Genomic DNA, 18,804 nt, shown 5'->3' on the forward strand with positions numbered 1-18,804 from the left:
ATACCTGCCATTTTCAAAGATGCCCCACTTCTCTTAGACTTTAACACGGTTTCAGGTGACAAGATTTGCCCTTCTTGAGCTGATGTAAATAAAATATTTTTTAAACATTGGCCACAGGGCTGCCCTAGTTTTTGTTGGGTTAATTCAACAGTGCCTGTGCTGGCTTTTGGTTGGGTCATGACCATCGCTTACCAAAGAGGAACAACAGGTCCATGGTTACATGAGTGGTCACAATAATTCCATTCATTGTTAACGGTCTCCCCCACACCATTTCTCATGGTCATCCTCAAGTGTCCACTCTCAACCGATGGCTTGTCCTCTTTGGTAGTGAATTATTGCTGTCATTGTACTATACTCTCTCGAAAATCACAACAGATCTGATTTGTCAGAGTTATGTACTAACTACATCTGTATGGAAACTTTCAAGTTGCCACATACGTTTCACATTTCCTCTGCCTTTTGTATCAAACGAACGAGCTCCGAGTCCTTTCCATTTGGATAATTTTTTCCCTGTATGATTTTTTTTCTTTTTGTCGGAAAGTGATAAACGTGCAGCTTAAGTTGTTGATGTTTTTATTAACCTGAAACGCTCCCAGTGCAATGAAAACTCCACGTACAGCCCGAAAGAGCAGAGGCCCCAGTATCCACCCCTGCGGCACACCCTAACCCCATTTACCTTCATCAGACTGTATACCCCTGCCTCCTGCTCGGCCGCACCATTAATCGCAGCTTTCTCTGCTCTTGTCCTTACTGTAGGTGGTCTTTTCATTGACAATCCCTTTTACCAGCCTCGGACCATCGCTCCTTTTTTTATTCACTTGGGTCCTCAAGATCTCTTCTCTGACTTCTAGAACCATCAGGTTGTGTGGCTTTAAAGTGTCGTACCACTCCAGGCTCGAACAGGCTGTCTCCACCGCACAGAAACGGCCCAAACTTCATATACTGTCCACCCAAACCCATCCATACCCTGAATATGGATCCAAAAACGCAACTATCTTACAAAAGCAATATTCTATTTGACTCGCTCATCCCGAAAACTGGCTGGGGACCTTGGTTCCTTCTTATATAGCAATACACTTGAACTTCTTTGGGCTTCAAGCTTACTTGAGATGATGTGAATGTTCAGTTGAGTTCATCTTGACTTGGCATTGCAATATAGTCATTTTCATTGTATATTTACCACGTGTGTATGTGTGGCTATATCATAAATATACACATATATGCATATATATGTATGGTCTGTGGCACTATAAATATATATGTGTAGATATACCCATGTACTTATGTATATTTATATACAGTATATATACATATTCGAAGTATTCATTATTTTAGATTTGGAGAAGTGATATGTAAACATACTAGAATATAGCTTTCTTCCAGTTTTATATATATAAATATATATGCTAAGCAATTTAATCTTGTAATTTAACCTTGTGAACATGCAATATGAAAGCCCTTTTTAAATCTATCTGTAATAGATTAGAAATGCTTCCTTCATTGCACCTTGAGCAGCTTGACCATTTTATCTCACTAGATCTGCGCAAGTGTGCGTGCGTATATGTATGCGCATATGCTCAATCGACCAAAGTCTGCCATTCTGGTTGGGTTAAGAAATCGTCCTCCAAACATATGGCCACCGAGCAGCCATACATTGTCAGCTATCCTTGACAGAAATACAAACAGGTCTTTCAAAAGCACATCTAACTGAGGTGCATACTCGTACACACAATAACTAGCACGTTTGTGCGAGCAGGTCTGACGGGCAGCTAGCGTGACTGAGTCACTCACTTTTTCTCACAAAGCACAGCTAACTTTCCCTTAATGCGGCAAGGTGGCCTTCCATTTGGTTCTTCACGCATTCTTGCATGCACACTCAGGCCTGTTTCACACCGGAAGATAAAGTTATTTTTTGCAACATTACAGCACTGCGTAGCAGAAATTAAACATTGTCGATGTAAAACCTCAATCCAGGCTGGGTTGCAGTGTGAAAACGAGCCTCAGTTTGGTGCAGCGGCGAGAGGTTGCTTTTTAACCTTTGCGTTTTTCTTCAGCAGGTCTGTTGTAGCGCAACTGTAGGCTAACTAATTAATAACAACAACAATTACTCCCATATAACAACAAAAGAGCACAGTAACCAGAAAAAATGCGACTTAAGTGTGCTACATGAAGCTATTTAATGCGATTGTGATTGTTTTACTGTAGTCTGAATGCTTCTCGTTACGTAATGAAAGTCACTTTATATACAGTATAACATTTCCTTGTTATTTCACGTGTAAGGGCAGATAATGAATTTATTTCATTGGTAATGTATCGATGTTTGTATGTCAAAATAGTTTTGATATTTGATCAACAGAATGTCACAATTTCTCACTGAATAATAACGTAGATAATTTTTTTTTATTTCACCAAAAGGAACGCAAGATGACACAGTTTACGTATATATCTAACGCATCACCTTATATTAATCTCCCCATGTATTAAGTAATATTTTAACTGTTGTGTTTGAATGTGAAATTGTAGCTTCTCAAATAGGAAAAAGATGGGATATAAATCAAATAAATATTACTAGTACTAGTTTAATAGTAATAGTACAGTACAGTATAGTTCAGTAAAAGCAATAAAACAATGTAAGCTTTAATATCCTTGGTTTTCATAACGTGATTTTTCTCCTTTTTGTTTCGTTACATTTTCTTTAAGTGGAACATTTAACAAAAGAAATTAGTTTTTTGTCCCTCTCAACCAGACGAGACTTCAGTCATTTTTGAACTAGAGATGGTAAGTCTCTTATGGGTAAGTTTTGTGTGGAAATGCAAAAGTAAATATTGCAATAGATAAAGTATTCTTAAGACAGCCCTTTTCTTTGAGCTTTACAAATGATCGTCAAACACACAAGCCCCTTTCCACGATCTTACGTCACACCAGCATTTAACAGATTTCAACCAAATACAACTGCACGTCAAAGGCGACGTAGGCGACATAGTGAAGGCACCATTCAATGCTAATAATGCAAAACGTTCAAGACTGTTTGAGCTATGCTAATATCACATCATAGTCTTATGTTACTTCATCAAATATCATCATATATGAAACATCGGTTTAACCAAGATTTTAAAGAATAGTTATGACTCCTAATTCTGATCAGATGAGCCGTCTTCAAAGCCATTGTAAAATGCTGTTAAATGCATTTTTCTGTATATTACTGCTATGCTTGGCAACCATTAACAGCCTATGCTTTTACATAGTGAAAAAGTGTTTATTCTGATTATTGATAAAAAAAATGAACATTGATGCCTTTTATAATTTAGCTATTGTTTTATAAACTCGGAAATCGACTTAAGACCGTGCCTTACACTGTAAAAAGTAAAAGCTGCTCTACTCCAACTTTAAGTGAACAATTTAAGGTGAAAAAATGACTTAAATTAATACCTAAATTATTTAAAAAAATTAACTAAAATTGTTCGCTAGTCAGAAAGTTTAAGTTAAAAGAGCTTCTAATTTTTAGCTGTTACCAATTGAAGTAGTTTTTTAAGTTGATCCAACTTTTACTTTTTACAGTGTCTGATGGATAAGAGGATTTTAGAGAATTTTATGCATGGTAAAATAGCTGTAATGTATGGTCTTGAGCGGCTTATTAACACATGCTATGCTTCACGTCTGAAAATATCACATTTTCGTAGTCAGCAAAGTTATTACAAGGACTTTTATTAATAAAAAGATATAAATTCATCCGAAAAGCCATATAGTCCTTGCCTAACATACAAAGTAGCTGCATTGTTTTGCTGCAATGCTTTAAAAGCAATGAAATATTCTCCTGAAGTGCAAATATCTCATTCATGCCTGCCTGCTACCCAGGTGGTGCTGGCAGCCAGATGGTCTTCATAAATATGTTGTGAGGAATCATATTTTGGTTGAGTTTAATTTTTAACTGCCAAGCTCATCAGCTGCATTTTGAATATTACTGGCACGTTGGGGGGTTGCGGAAAGACACACGCACAGCTGCATCTCTTGTGAATGTAAACGTATGTCTGGAGGTGATGCCTGAAATGAAACTGCAATAAAAAAACCAGGGAGGTTTGCGATCCAGCAGCGAACATGCAATGGAAATAAATTAAGCTTGGTGCAATCGGATTTCATACATGCCGTCAAAAGTTTAGATTTTTTTTTACCATTTGGTGATTCGGTTTTATTTGCAATCAGAAGCCAAATGGATAATTTCAGGTGCACCCCCCTTAAGCAACCAACCAGTTATTTGAAGTTAATTTTATAATAAGACTAAAAGCAGGATTGGTTGAAGCTGATTTGTAGTAGTTAGCAGAAGTGCTGGATGGATGTTGGAGCTATGATGCTTATTTCAGTTTTGGCCCCAGAATTTTTACTGTTTTGAGAAGAATTTCAGAATTGAGATCACTTGGCTTTTTGATGATAGGATTGTTTCACCTCTGATCATTTAGATTTTACACCATTTAAGTATTTAGGATTAGTTATACATTTTTTGCTGTTCCAAATAAAACTGTTGATAAAGTCCCCCATAAAAGTGTTTGGACACCAAAGCCACATCTAAAATGTCATTACGTCAAATCAAAATTTCAAGTATCTGAGAACAAATTATGCTAAACCTCTTACCTAAGCCATGTTTGCTTGTGAACAATGCTACAAAACTGAGATCAAGGTTATTTTAAGAAGAGATGCACCAATATATCGGCAAATAAAAGCTATTTTTAACATTATTAGCTATCGGTTGATAGTTTTAAAAAGTCGATAGTCATGACTGATTTATCCTTTCAATCAAAAGAGAACAGAAAAATTTAATGAATTTTTGCTCCGTGTATAGAAAATGTATAACCATGTAATCACTAGTTTAATGTTCAATATTAATGGCCAGTATATGAATAAATAACATTTAGAAAATTAAATTTAGTTAATATAACCAACAAACTATTGCCATTGGTATCAGCTGATATCGCTTAGAATGACCGTCTATCATCTCTAATATGAATGTATGTATGTATATTTCTCTGAAGGTCTAATGGGTCATCTAGGAAAATAACCACTGAACACAGTATATGGAGTAATATAGCTCAGCATGCCATCTATTGACATATTTAACTAATCTGTGACAAACGGAGAGACAAACTTTTTTGGTTGTTTAACCCATTATTTAAAATAAATTATAATTTTATTTATTGCAAAAAAAGGGTAACATTTTAAAGTTTGCTTTGTGCTTTGGTGTCTGTTAGTGTGATAGTTCAAACAGAAATAAAGTATTTTTTTATAATTTAAAAATAAGTAAATCACTCATTACTGCTATCCAAGATCTCTTTTCACATAAAATGATATAGAGTAAATGATAACAAAATGTTTCTTTTTTGTCATTCCAAAAGTAGCCAATCACTATATATTTGTTGTTGGTTGGAGGGAAACAGAATAAAAACCATGTTTTTGAGTACTCTTGAGAACAGACTGACAAAACTTTATGACGTGCTTATTACAGTATTTGAAAAATGAGAAAGAAAGGGACTTGTGTGTGAGACTAGAGTCGATAAACTCAGCAAAGATTCAGTTTGAAAGCTTGTGATTTACATGCGAAAAATAAAGATCCAGTTTCAGCTTAAAGAAGCTTTGCAAAAGGAATTGCTTAAGCGAATGCTTTCTGCACTTCTCCAGTCTCCTCCTGCAGATGGGAATAGACAGCATTTGAGCTTGTTAATAAGATAGCAGGGATCTTTAAGTTTAAATCAAGTGAACGGGTAATAAAGCCATTATTACGTTTGGAATGTATTCTGTATTATCATAGAAAAGCAACATGTTTGTAGAGACATCTAAATATATTGATATGAATGATTTACCTTTTATTTTGGGGGGGCTTTTTTATTTCACTTATTTATACCTGTTATGAGCATGGCAGATTTCTTGCTTGCGTGCTCTATCACAGACCTGTAAATAATCTTCTCGATGCGGATTGCAGGTTAAAGCAGTCCGTGAGATTCTTAGTTATAGATTTCACAACTTTTATGTATCTTGGCAAATGATATAAACAAAAAAATCTAGATTTAAGATATTATCAAGGGTAATAATATAATGTGAATTGGTGATTGTGCACAATTTCTGTGAGCAAGCAGTGCTTGAACATGACAGCAGTAGATGTTTGCTAGCCGTGGTATCAAATTATGAAATTATAGTGGTTTGTCTGTCACTTTATTGCCATAAATGATGCTTTCAAAATAAAGTGCTGAATCTCTATGAAGTGTAAACCCTTTTTAAAAAATAAATATAAAACAAACTATTTTTGACGTGTGGCGTGTTTTTGTCATTGTGTTTGTGTCTCAAACCTGTAAGCACATAGACTTCTACAAAAAAAAGTGTGGTATAAGAAACCTGCATTCCCGAAAGTTAATCCAGACAATCATGCACTTGATTGGCCAATTTCTATATAAAAATATAGAAACGACTATACGTGATCTGTGTGCAGACATGGACTGAGACTTCAACTTTTGCAGTCATCAATTTTAGTTACTGTTTGCGAAAAAATGCAGTCGGGTTGGAGAACACTTGTAAATGATACGGTCACCGTGATTTCACAAAGTAAGATGTGATCCTGGATCATCATTTTAATCAACGTTTTCATCAAAGATACCCCAACTTAACCATAACTCAAACCCTAACCATTTTAACCCTTAAATAAGTGTGAAATAATAGTTTGAGAAGAATTTTTAAAAGCCCCTAACCCAATTCTAAGTCTAACATACACCCTAAACCGGGTGTAGGCAAGTTCGGTCCTACAGAGTTTAGTTCCAACCCTAATCAAACACACCTGAACAAGCTAATCAATGTCTTTAGGATTTAGACAGCAGGTTAGATTATCAGTGCTTAGGCTAAAATATGCAGGACTGTGGCTCTCTAGGACCGAACTTGCCTACCCCTGCCCTAAACCATCAATCTGATTGTTTAATGAAAATGTTGATCAAGGACCAACAATGGTGTTGATCCAGGATCACATCCTACTTTGTGAAATCACGTTCACCAGATTGTAGCTATACTGCAAACAGATTACAATAGTTAAATAAATATTTACTTACTAATATCAGGTCTATGTGCGAACTGTGCATGTGACAAGCTTGTGTCTTGCAACGTGCAATCTTCAGAAATCATCATCGCTGCAAGGAGAAAATAAACTTTTAAATCAAAGACCGGCTGGCTTGGAGTGTGTTACATAACAAGATTAGATGACATTGATATTTTATGACTCTGATGACTACAAACTATAGTCATTCCCTTTGGGCTATTGAATGCTCCGGATTACAAAAGTAATTGGCACTATACACTAGTATTAAAAGGACACTTTGGTTGGTTTAGGGTACTTGAGAAGTCAGGCAGCTAAGTGTTGTCAGCTGGAGTTTGGTCTGGTTTGACATGTACTTATGATTCATTTGTGGGGTCATGACTGGGTTCAAAGGGTTTAACACCTAATCTATGGTTAGACACTTGGTTTAGAGTTAATTTGGAAAGAACTTACTGCTGGTTTTCTATGACTTGATCGAATTACAGGAGTCCAGTTACTTTTGGCGTCACCGCCAGGATTAACTATGTACTCTTCATTGACTTCACTGTATCCTGGACCAAAATTCTTGCTGTACACAAATATATGATCATTCCAAACCAGTTGCAGGTCTGACAAGGATAAAAGGAATAAAGGTAAAGCTCAGAACACCTTAAATGTGTACACACATGACTGCCACCTTATGGGCTGTTAACAAGCTTTGAGCCACGCAGTAAGACTAAATATTTTTGAGCATGACAGTGGATCTGCTTTGCTGCCAGAATGTAAGAGATCCCAGCTGTTTATTGCACACCTCTCAATCTGTGAAAGCCATTTGAGTTTTTTTTGGCAGCTGTTCTTGCTGTTCATTGGAAGCTATTTTAGAAAACGGAGCAAGCACAAGACCCAGGCCTGTGTCAGCGAAACCTGGAGCTGCACTGGGGTTGGGCCGAGCTGAGCTGGTTATCTGTACGTGCCGGTCAGACTCTGTGAACCGAATGCTCGCAACATTCCACCTGTTGCCTGCCAATGTATTTTATCAATAGAAGGGTACACGTGAGCTGTGGGTTTGGTTTCAGCAGCATTGTACAGATGTTTAGGTCTGTACTGATGACAGGCTACTGTGTGTAACAAGATTCCCAAACTTGCTTAACACCTCTCAACATCCCATCCCTGGGTGCTATTTAAAGAGTTAAGGTGTCACATGTATAAACAGGCCTAATGATATTACAGGCCGTACTGTAGAGTAACCATTTAACTGCTGACTGATTATTGACTTGTTTACATGTCACATCACCAGGTTGGCTGTCAAAGCTGCTTATTGTATTCATGGGAAAAACATAATGGGACTGCAAAAGTAATGCATTCTTACAATATGCCTGCATGTTATTATTATGTTATATATTATGGTAATTATTTTTCCATCTAATGATATGCTGAAGTTTTTTTGAAACCTATTTAAAAGTGTTAAGTTTGGTGTTACAGAGATGATACAATCTAAAAACCCTAAATACGTGGGGGTGTTTCAAAACATGGAAGTAATTGTGCTTAGTATCTGTATGAGTCAAGTATAAAAAACAAACACAGGACCATGACGTGTGTTCAGAGGTTTATATTGAAATTCATGGAGGTACACAATGCAACCTACACTATTACCATGGTCACACAAATGTAATGCTTGATCAAGGTACACTTGGCATGTAATAATGAGACAGCAGTTTAAAATGTCAGACAAAAGCAAAATATGAATAATCTTGCAACATTAGTACAGTTACCAAGTAGTAGAGTTAAAATATAAAATTAACAAAAAACAAACGCTTATTTTACAACCCAGTGCCTCTTAGAACGGCCATAATTATCTTCATAGCACACAAGGGCCCTTTTATTTAACAAAACAAAACAAAAAACAGTAACTCTAGCAAGCCAAATATCAATATAAATATGTCTCTATGGTGCAAAGACCTTCCTCGCAAAATATACTTCACACACACACACGTTTCTCACACAAACACACACGCACGCACCAATGTGCACACAGTGACTGCCGAAAGTTGAGCTCTTCCTTTACCTCTCAATGTGCTTGCTGATCAGAGCGTGAGCTCGATGCATAAGTGCTTAAGAGAGTCTTTCCTCTCACCCATGATGCAAAGTTACACAAGCTGTCCTGTATAGGACTCACACACGATTTCTGTCTCCCATTGTTCGTTATTCATATACACACACCATTAAATTGTTTTAATAATATCAGAAAGGCGCCAGCTAGTGGTCAGAGGAGGAAACGGGAAAGTTCGCTGTACAATCTATGTACAGTGTGCTACCTGTCCACTTCCTGTTTTTTGTCTTCCTCTGGAACCAACATTTAGACACAAACACACGCTTTGTACAATAAAAGCAGAACGTTTCAGTCACACATGCTATCACCTCGCAAATAAAGCAGTCCTGTGTTACGTAAAAGTTAAGGTTGAAACTATTTTTTTCATTTAGGTTGTACCTTATATATGTTTAATTAGACTTTGTGCAAGAAAATCTCAAGTAGGACTGTAGATGAAATGTTAAAGTCTGTCAGAAGACAGCTCAGTCAGCTACACTCCCCCCCTCGGCCTTTTGTTTAATATCAGTAGTAGAAAGACTAGCGTTAAAGTCTTGTTTCTTTCAGTAAATACATGTGTTTCAGTCAGGGTTTTTGTTACCCTAGAAATAAAGTCTTTTTTATAAAAGGAAAAACGGAAGAGAAAGACCACATTGTTCACTCTCTGTTCAGCGTCAGGAGGTAACAGCGCTGGACATGAGATGTAGAGACAGGAGAAGTGGAGTGTTTCGTCTCTGAATGTGGTCCTGTTACACGCCATCTTTGCCTTGAGCTCCTGTGACGGTCTTGATGGAGGTTAACGTCCGGTTGAACCACGTCTTTTTGGCTGCTTGGACTTCGTTCAGAGCCAGGCCGAGATGGTGCTCCAGGTCCTAAGAAAACAAAGCAATTAACTGCTTCAATACTAAGTAAATTAGTTTATTACAAGGGAAATAAGCCTTAGGGTTAAGAGTCTTAATCAGAGACTCAATGGTGAGTTTAATGTTCTGCCAATAGGGAGATTCACCAGCTCACATCTTAAACTGTTACTATGTACTTGCAACTAATGTGTATTTACAATGTTACTTGTGTACATACAGTTTGTATTTAAATTTAAAGTAATTACACGCCTGACCCTATCCTTAACCCACCCCTAACCATAAACCTTCTCTGCACAACGCAGTCTATGTATATGACAAGTAATGGATAATGAATAGGCAGTCGGTTATCGCAGAAATCAGCACAGGACCTGATGCCAAGCGGAGGGGCTCATTGCGCGACAACAACCTGCTGCCTGTACATTATCTAGCTTATTACACAGCTATTTACCTCATAAGTAAGGTTCGGAAGATTAAATATTTATTTGAAATATTGTATTTGCTCATTTTTAACTCTTTCCCAGACATTGCTGAGTTATCTTGTCAATTACAAGAAAACATTTTCCTGCCAATGACGCTTTCCTGACAAGTTTTTACGGTAATCTGTAATTCCGCCTATTATCCACTATAGTGTTTACCCAATTTATAAAAAACTGAAGCAGAAAAACTATTTTTACAAATGTATGTTTAGATAATCGTTCAGATTTTTAACAAAATTCTATTACAAAAATGAAATTATTTCAGCTTTTTGCTCAAAATGTGGTATTTTTGAAGAAACCTACCCATATTTAAGAGGTTATAAAAAGAGAACAAATGAAGATAGGATGAAGCATTTTTTCCCCTGTTTTATTTGTTTGAAAGCAAAGGGTTTGTTCTTTCATTTGATATATTTTTATGTTTATATATTTATAGAAGAAAATTTCCTGGAAGGCATTTTGTGAAACTTGGGAAAAATCACAAAAAATACTGGAGGGCAACTTTTTTATAAAGGCTGGTGGGGAATAAGTTAATGAATGCCAACCTTCCGCGTGGAAAACCTGTTTACTTTTGGTTTTAAAATAAGATGTTCCAGTGGTGTAGTCTAGATTTTTGTAGTGAGTATACTGTGATTTTTCCCTCTCATCCTTATGCTTACTCGTCCTAGCGCGACACCTCATAAGCACCACCACACTCACAGATGCATACAGTATAGATATTCATGTAACTAAGAGCATTCTGAAAGTGTACTCATAAACACATAAACTGAATGTGTTATCAACATGTCAGTTTATTATAAGAAAAAAAAAGACTTTAGAGCCAATGGGTTTACAGCTGGGGAAACTGGACTGATTTTTAGACTGGTTTAGTGTTAATCAACATCTAACTCAGGAACAAAAGTTACTTAACTGTTAATTAAAATTAAATAAACTGTTTACAATCTTCAATCCGTGGCAAACACATGCATTGAAGGAGAAAAAAATATTCACTCTTTCAATAGATATTATCTGACAACTATTGATAACATTACCATGTGTAATATAATGGTGTAAATGTTTTAATTAATACACATTTAAGATGACCATGAATTAACTATAATTTGCATAGTCATTGATATTAAAGCTTATTTTTTTGCATATAATATAAGCATTGAGTAAAAATGAAAATAGGCTTATACTTAATTATTATTACAAGACCATCCTGTAGCCTAAAATTTGCAAGTCTAAACTGAACATCAACGCAGACATGAATTTCCTCACAGAAGTTTAAGATCATATACATCTTGTCAAGATGATCTTGAACACAGATATATAAATGAACACAGAGAAGGAAAGTTTAACACTGTGAAGCACAAGCAAACATGCAGAGGAACTGAAGGCAGCTAAAAACCATCAGGATATTATCACGGGCTTATTTTATTGCATTTGGAGCCTTACCTCCAGATAAAGTAATAAACTGGACTGATGATTTAGATGTTGTACTCACATGTGCGTTGTAAGCTCTATGGATTTTATGTTGCAGCACTGCTTCACTCGTTCACTTCTCAGTGTCGCGTGAGCAGCTACACTGCAGGTTCGACTTCATTTGGCGCTAAGCAGACCTCTTGGTGATGTCAAAGTACCGCGAGAGCGATTCAAAGCAGATTTCTCCATGTGATAACTGGAGTCGCTCTCGCGGTGCTTTGCTGTCACTCGCCTGTGGCGTCACACCAGTCTGCTCCCCAGTCACTTTCGCGTCACTATAGTAATTTGATTTCATAGAAATTAATATGCCGATCGGATCGCGCAGTTCGGCAGGAAGTATATAGCCTAATATGTATTTCAACCCGCTAAAGTGGCAAGTGTAGCATGCTAATGATCAGTGCTTCACATCTACATTATGACTAAACGTTTAAAAATATGTCACAAAACCATGCTGTTACGCATCCTCGCGCTATTTTTAGTGGGTATACGGAAATCCTTGACCATTTCTAGTGGGTATACGGCGTATACCTGCGTATCACGTAGACTACACCACTGAGATGTTCAAATGTCACAAACATGCTATTTTGTTTAATCACTTGTAAATATAAAGACATCTATGTTATTTAAATACATATTTATATTTAATTTTGTGTAATATTAAACTTTATCTGTCAAAATTATTGGCAGCATCCAGGTTAGCGTGTGTTATTAGTTAAAAAATGTTGTTATCTGGAAATAACAAACCTGCAAATGTCGCGACTGGCCAATCAGAATCAAGCATTTCAATGAGCTGTGTAATAAGTATGTTAAATGTTTTTTTCTTATATTAGTATACACAGTAGTGTATATTATTAAGATAACTAATATAAAGTTGGACCAAATTGAAACATTTCCATAAATTGTCTCGTCTGATCAAAACTCATATATTGGACTGGTAAGTGTTGGGTTTCAGGTACCTGGATCTTGCATTCGGCCTCCACAAGCTGTAGTTTGGTCTGAGCGAGCTCCAGCTCCATCTCTCTCAGCTGGTTCTTCAACGCCTCCTTCTCCTCATCTGTGTCCTCCTCGCTGCCCTCCTTAGGAGTGCTGAGCACCTTCAGCCGGCCCTCCTTATTGAACAGATTGCTGCATTTCTCACAGCCCTCCACCTTCACCTGTACAAACACACACAGATGTTAAAACCTAATAGTAGTATGAATGACATCCAATAACTTAGGTAAAGTATCTTATATCATGAATAATGTACAGTCAGCTTCTCATTATCACAAACATTATGAAACACTGACAATTAATAACATTTTAAAATGAATTAATAATCAAAATATGTGAGAAGAAAGTTATAAAACTAGTACAGCTATATCTGAGACATCACTCAATTACATTACCTACAAGTATAGGGAGGTTCTTTTATAAAAAATATATTGGGGCAAGGTTTAGATTAATCCAGGACCAGGCTTTTTATGACATTTAGGAAATACTTACAAATAATCCTTGCAAAGAACATTACATATGTGCATCTTAAGACAAAACAAAGGCACTTGTTTATTTTAAGATATGTTAGTCCATGTTGTTTTTAAATGAAGTCAGCTCAAACATGCATTTAAGTCTGGGACTAGACAAAAACCCTGTTTGGGAAACCACCCCTTCATTTTGTCATTTGCGGTCTAGCAATTTCTGTTGATGTCATGTACAGCAAAGTATATATTAAATTTGTATTTCAAACAAATAAATATACAGTAATACTAAAATTATACAGTGTGGAGAAAAGGACCATTCCGATGTTGTTGTATGAAAAATGATACTAATTAATGTCTTTGTGTCAGTTTATTGTTAAAAATGGTCCGCAAGTTTGCATTTCACATATGTGACACCTCACAAGGCTGGTGCAAGAGAGAAGTTGTGGTTTAAAAGTGCATTTTTTTTTTTTTTTTACAGAAAATGAGGATGGTTTTGTTAGAAAAGACCCTTATGCCTCGTTTGGGATGCTGGAATGTTTTCCTAAAAAAAATTATCTTCTCGACTGAACAAAGAAAGACATCCACATTTTGGATGGCATGGTGGTAAATTATAGGGATTTATTTTTAAAAATTGAGTGATCCTTTAAGAGGCCTAGGAGTGCTACAGGTCTACTGCTTCAGTGAAGAGTATCATCACACTCAAGAGCCTCTCCATTCACCTACTTACCTCATTACAGCACACAAATACACACACAATATGCAAAATATGCCTCCCTATTTTCATCTGAATATTCTCTTTTACTTGGAAACTCGGATAACAGAAGTTGAGAATCAAAATGTTGGAACAGGAATAATTCAATCGAATAGATAAACCAATTCATTAAATCTATGCAAATGATAGGAATCAATCGTTCACAAATTTAACATCACTTCTCTCATGAACTTGTGAAGTCAAGAATTAAAGAAATATAAAGTGGCTACTTAAGCTACTTTTTATGGCACATTTGCTTCTTTTTGCCTCAGTTAACATTTAGTATAATCACACTGAATAATAATTATTATATATAATTATTAATAATATATATAAGAGCTGGGCATAGATTAATCTAGATTAATCTCATACAAAATAAAAGTAATTTTTTGCATAACATATGAGTTTGTGGTGCCTGTAATTATTATGTATATATAAACACACACACATTAATGTGTGTATTTAAGAAACATTTACATCTGTATATATATATTTATTTATATTTTTATATATTCTAAATTATATATAAATAAAAAAGATATTTAAATAAAACACTTCATAAATTTATACATATTATGTATGTGTGTGTGTTTAAATATACATAATATTTATACAGATCAAAAGTCATATATTATGCAAAAAAAATTTTATTTTGTATGAGATTAATTTAGATTAATCTATGCCCAGCTCTATATATAAACAATAAAGCAAAAAAGTAACAGTAAAGCTTTTTGACTTGACTACGTGTTGCAATTAGTTTATTCTGCTACTGGTTTAAACTACTTCCACTTTTAGTAATTCACATAAACAGCCGCTGATCTGTTTGTTTACATGCAGTCTCTGTCTGTGTGCACGAGTGTCTCACCCGGATCTTCTCCAGTTCTCCTCTGTTCGCCGTCTGCTGTTTCTCCAGCCGCTCACTGAGCTGAGAGCAGATCTGGGACAGAGACACACAGAGGTCAAAGGTCAATGGTGTTCAAGCTCACAACATACACTATTGATGCTTTGTGTTCAAAGGGAGACAGAAAATGAGGCTTACAGAGTACAGAGGTTCAACTAACACACAATTATTCCATCTATCCTGTTATAAGATATCAATGTGTATGAAAGCAATCCTCTTAAGTGCACTAACTGAACTGAACCTTTGACTGCAAAGGATATAGTGGGGGTAAGACATGCCTCTTTATACAAGTTGTTCTCTAGGCAAAATGAAATCCCATACAAAACTAACATGGACAATTGTATACCAGAATGTCTGCTATCACATGAATTTAGAAAAGAACAACTTTTATGGTTATTATGGTATTGAAACATTAGCTTTGCATGCTAACTTCACAACAATCTAATGTTGAGATTAGAAGCATTAAAGTTGATTAGAAGCCTCATTGATTTAAATCTTTGACATGACCTTACTTAGTCAATATTAAATAAATCAAGGTTATTTTTCACAGAATGATCTTTACACTATGTAGGATGATTTTATGAAAAAAAAAAAAAAAAAAAATGATGAAGGCTTTAACTATGTTTTCACAGGAACGGTCACAATTTTATAGCTCACACGCTCATTTAAAGTTTGTACTGTAAGTTCCAGTCCCATTCACTGTTATTGCATGGGAATAAGTGAGCGGTTCCAAGTTTCTCATTTAGTGTTTCAATAATAAAAAAAAGTCAAAAGAGTTTGAAAATGTTCATTATTGAGTGAACTGTTCTTATAAACTCTTCCTCCAAATGAGAAAATAGCTGCGTTTTCATTACCCATGAAATTGCGCAAATTGACATTGCAAATTGAAAATACACGTCAAATTCGCAAAAACGCCAATATATCGCAAAAAACTTTTAATGCTCGCATGAATTGGTTTATAAGGCAATTCGGAAAAGGTGTATTTCGCAAAACTGCAATGGAAATGGAAGTGTATTTGCTTTTTTAAGTCAACGCAAATCACATAATGATTATTGTAGATGACGCGTATGTACTAAAACCAATATTGTTTGCTTGACTAACACTTATACAACTCTTTCCGTGTCTTTCGATAAAAAAATTACTTAAAATAGCCAACATCCGTTGACGTGATGTTTGGAATGACTTATCGTGAAAAGAAAAACTATGGTTTAGTAACATATCATCGATTAGTGGAAACGGTGTCATTTCACAAACGTTTTTTATCAACATTTCGAGAAAATCGAGAAAATAAATTTTGCGCAAATCTGTAATGGAAACCCAGCTAATGTGCATGTTCACTTCATACTGGGAAGCAATCCAGCATGATACCTGCAGAGCTTTCACACTTTGTGTGTTGTTTAGCTGGCAGAAGAAATAAGAACGCGAGTAAGTGTGTAAGAGAGAAGCTTGAGCTCAGAGGACGCCATTATCATGCCTCACCATCACTCACACTGTCAGCGGCACCATTAAAATCAGCTCTGCTGGGACGAGAGCTCAACTATTTTTATCAGAGATACTCTCATACTGCACTCAAGGTAATACAGACATCAGATCAGCCATTATTTACACATCTTACTGATATATGATAATGTAACATTTGTCCAGTTTGTTCACTTGCCCATTTGGTCTATTTTTTGTCCTCTATTACAATTCTTTTAGCTGTTATCAAAAAATCCTCTGTGGCATAAACAATAAGGAAATAAAAAGTGTAGGTGCTGTGGCCTAACTGGAAGTAAACATGCATGACACACTGAGCTGTGGTGCTCGTGCGGGGCCATGTGATCTTGAAACTGGCTTGTGTCATATTGAATTGTATTTTTTTATAATATGAAATGTTTTGTTAGGATGTACTCGCACTATCCAAACCAAACCACGCTCGGGCATGTTTGACCCCCAAAGCCTGGTTCGTTTGACTAGTGTGATCGCTTTGTACTGCACCCGGGCGCGTATTGGTTAATCGCGCTGCAGCCGGGTCGCAGAGGTGGGCTGGAGCGCGGATCACTTGGGCTCAGGCATAATTCAAAAGGTGAAGACGTTAGTTGCGTGACCACTCACGTTCATCTGCCTCCGTAAAAACCTTTTGATGCGCGCAGCGGGCTTGCGTGAATGTCCGAGCTGCAAACTTGACGGATCAACTAAGCAATACGATGACATGTGAGAGGGCTGTCTGTAATCGCGCACCAAACGACTCCGAATAAAAAACACAGACTTATCATTACGGTGGATTCCAGTGTTAAAAGAGAGCTTTACTTCCTGCTTTTTTCAAAACAATCGCATCTTAATGACGAAAGCGTGCCCGGGCTCGGATCGATAAAAGTACAGTGTGAGTGCGTGCATCTGGGGGAGTAGGGAGGGGTGACAATCGAGCTGGGGCTTGGTTAGGTTTGGTTTGGATAATGTGAGTGCGCCCTTAATAGCATCTCTTTTAACGTCAGCAGTTAAAGGTGCATTGTGTAACTTTTAGAATGGATCTCTTTACAGAAATGCAATATAATATACATAACTTTATTATCAGTGGTGTATAAAGACCTTACATAATGAACTGTATTGTTTATATTACCTCAGAATGAGACACTTTTATCTACACACCGCAGGTCCCCATACACTGAAGTTGCCATTTCGCAGGCCGCCATGTTTCTATAGTAGCCCTAAACGGACAATCTGTTCTATAAAGCGCACTTTCTTTCTTAGTATTTTTGTCTTGTTTTCGGTAAAAATATCTAAAAATTATTACATTATAATTTATTTTTCTGATGAGTAAAATGACCTAGGAAAATAAGTCTGGTTTAGACAAAAAAATATAAACTCAAAGTAAATTAGTGCTTAAAACAAGCAAAAAAATCTGCCAATGGAATAAGAAAAATTTACTTTAAGTTTACTTTTTTTAATAAAAACTTAAAGGGATAGTTCACCCAAAAATAACAACTCTGTCATCATTTACTCACCCTGATGTTGTCACAAACCTGTATACATTTCTTTGTTCTCATGAACTTAAAGGAAGATACTTTGAGAAATGTTTATAACCTAACCGTTTGTGGACCCTATTTACTTCCATAGTAGGAAAAAAGAATACTATGGAAGTAAATGGGGTCCACGAACGCTTTGGTTACAAACATTAATCAAAATATCTTTCTTTGTGTTCATCAGAAAACGATGACAGTAAACGATGAGTAAACGATGACAGAATTTTCATTTTTGGGTAAACTATCCCTTTAATTCAAGAACATTTTTCTTATTCCACTAGCAGATTTTTTTGCAAATTTTAAGCACGAATTCGCAAACATTTTATATTTTTTTGTCTAAAAACTAGACTTATTTTCCTAGATCATTTTGCTCACCAAGAAAATACATCTTAATTTAAGAATTTTTAGATATTTTTACTGAAAACAAGAAAAAAACTAATAAGAAAGTCATTTTTTGCAGTGTGGACCTTTAAACTGTGTCTATTTATTGTGTTTAATAGACCTGTAAAGATATTGAAGTCTTTAATTGCTGTTTGGTCAAAATAAGGGTTTCACTACATAAAAATTTCCCTTTACCACAATTTTACAGTAAATATATGAACTGGTTTCCAAACAGAAATGAGCCTCCCTATCAGAGTCCAGCACAGGTCCATTTTTGGAGACCCACCCGTACCCGCAAAGTTCAGCCCCAGATTCGACCCGTCAACCGTGATAATATCAAATTTAAATGCAACGATCGCACCAACTAGGCTACGAGAAGCATTGACA

The 18,804-nt window shown here is 36.0% G+C and overlaps 2 protein-coding genes across 6 annotated transcripts in view; one reads left to right on the plus strand and one right to left on the minus strand.

Annotated features, from left to right (window-relative positions):
* Positions 1–6,288, plus strand: part of strbp (spermatid perinuclear RNA binding protein) — an 88,971-nt gene extending 82,683 nt beyond the window's left edge. For all 3 annotated transcript variants that reach the window (XM_065290286.1, XM_065290285.1, XM_065290287.1), the window contains exon 19: positions 757–6,288. In XM_065290286.1, coding sequence (XP_065146358.1) covers positions 757–851 — 95 coding nt within the window. In that variant the 3' untranslated portion in view covers positions 852–6,288. The remainder of the gene's footprint in view (positions 1–756) is intronic.
* A 2,348-nt stretch (positions 6,289–8,636) lies between these two features.
* Positions 8,637–18,804, minus strand: part of rabgap1 (RAB GTPase activating protein 1) — a 91,781-nt gene continuing 81,613 nt past the window's right edge. For all 3 annotated transcript variants that reach the window (XM_065290269.1, XM_065290268.1, XM_065290270.2), the window contains 3 exons: positions 14,999–15,070; positions 12,882–13,079; positions 8,637–10,000 (listed from right to left, as the gene is read on the minus strand). In XM_065290269.1, coding sequence (XP_065146341.1) covers positions 9,878–10,000; positions 12,882–13,079; positions 14,999–15,070 — 393 coding nt within the window. In that variant the 3' untranslated portion in view covers positions 8,637–9,877. The remainder of the gene's footprint in view (positions 10,001–12,881; positions 13,080–14,998; positions 15,071–18,804) is intronic.

This window comes from Paramisgurnus dabryanus, chromosome 10 (genome assembly GCF_030506205.2).
Source record: "Paramisgurnus dabryanus chromosome 10, PD_genome_1.1, whole genome shotgun sequence".
In the NCBI taxonomy this organism is placed as follows: domain Eukaryota; kingdom Metazoa; phylum Chordata; class Actinopteri; order Cypriniformes; family Cobitidae; genus Paramisgurnus; species Paramisgurnus dabryanus.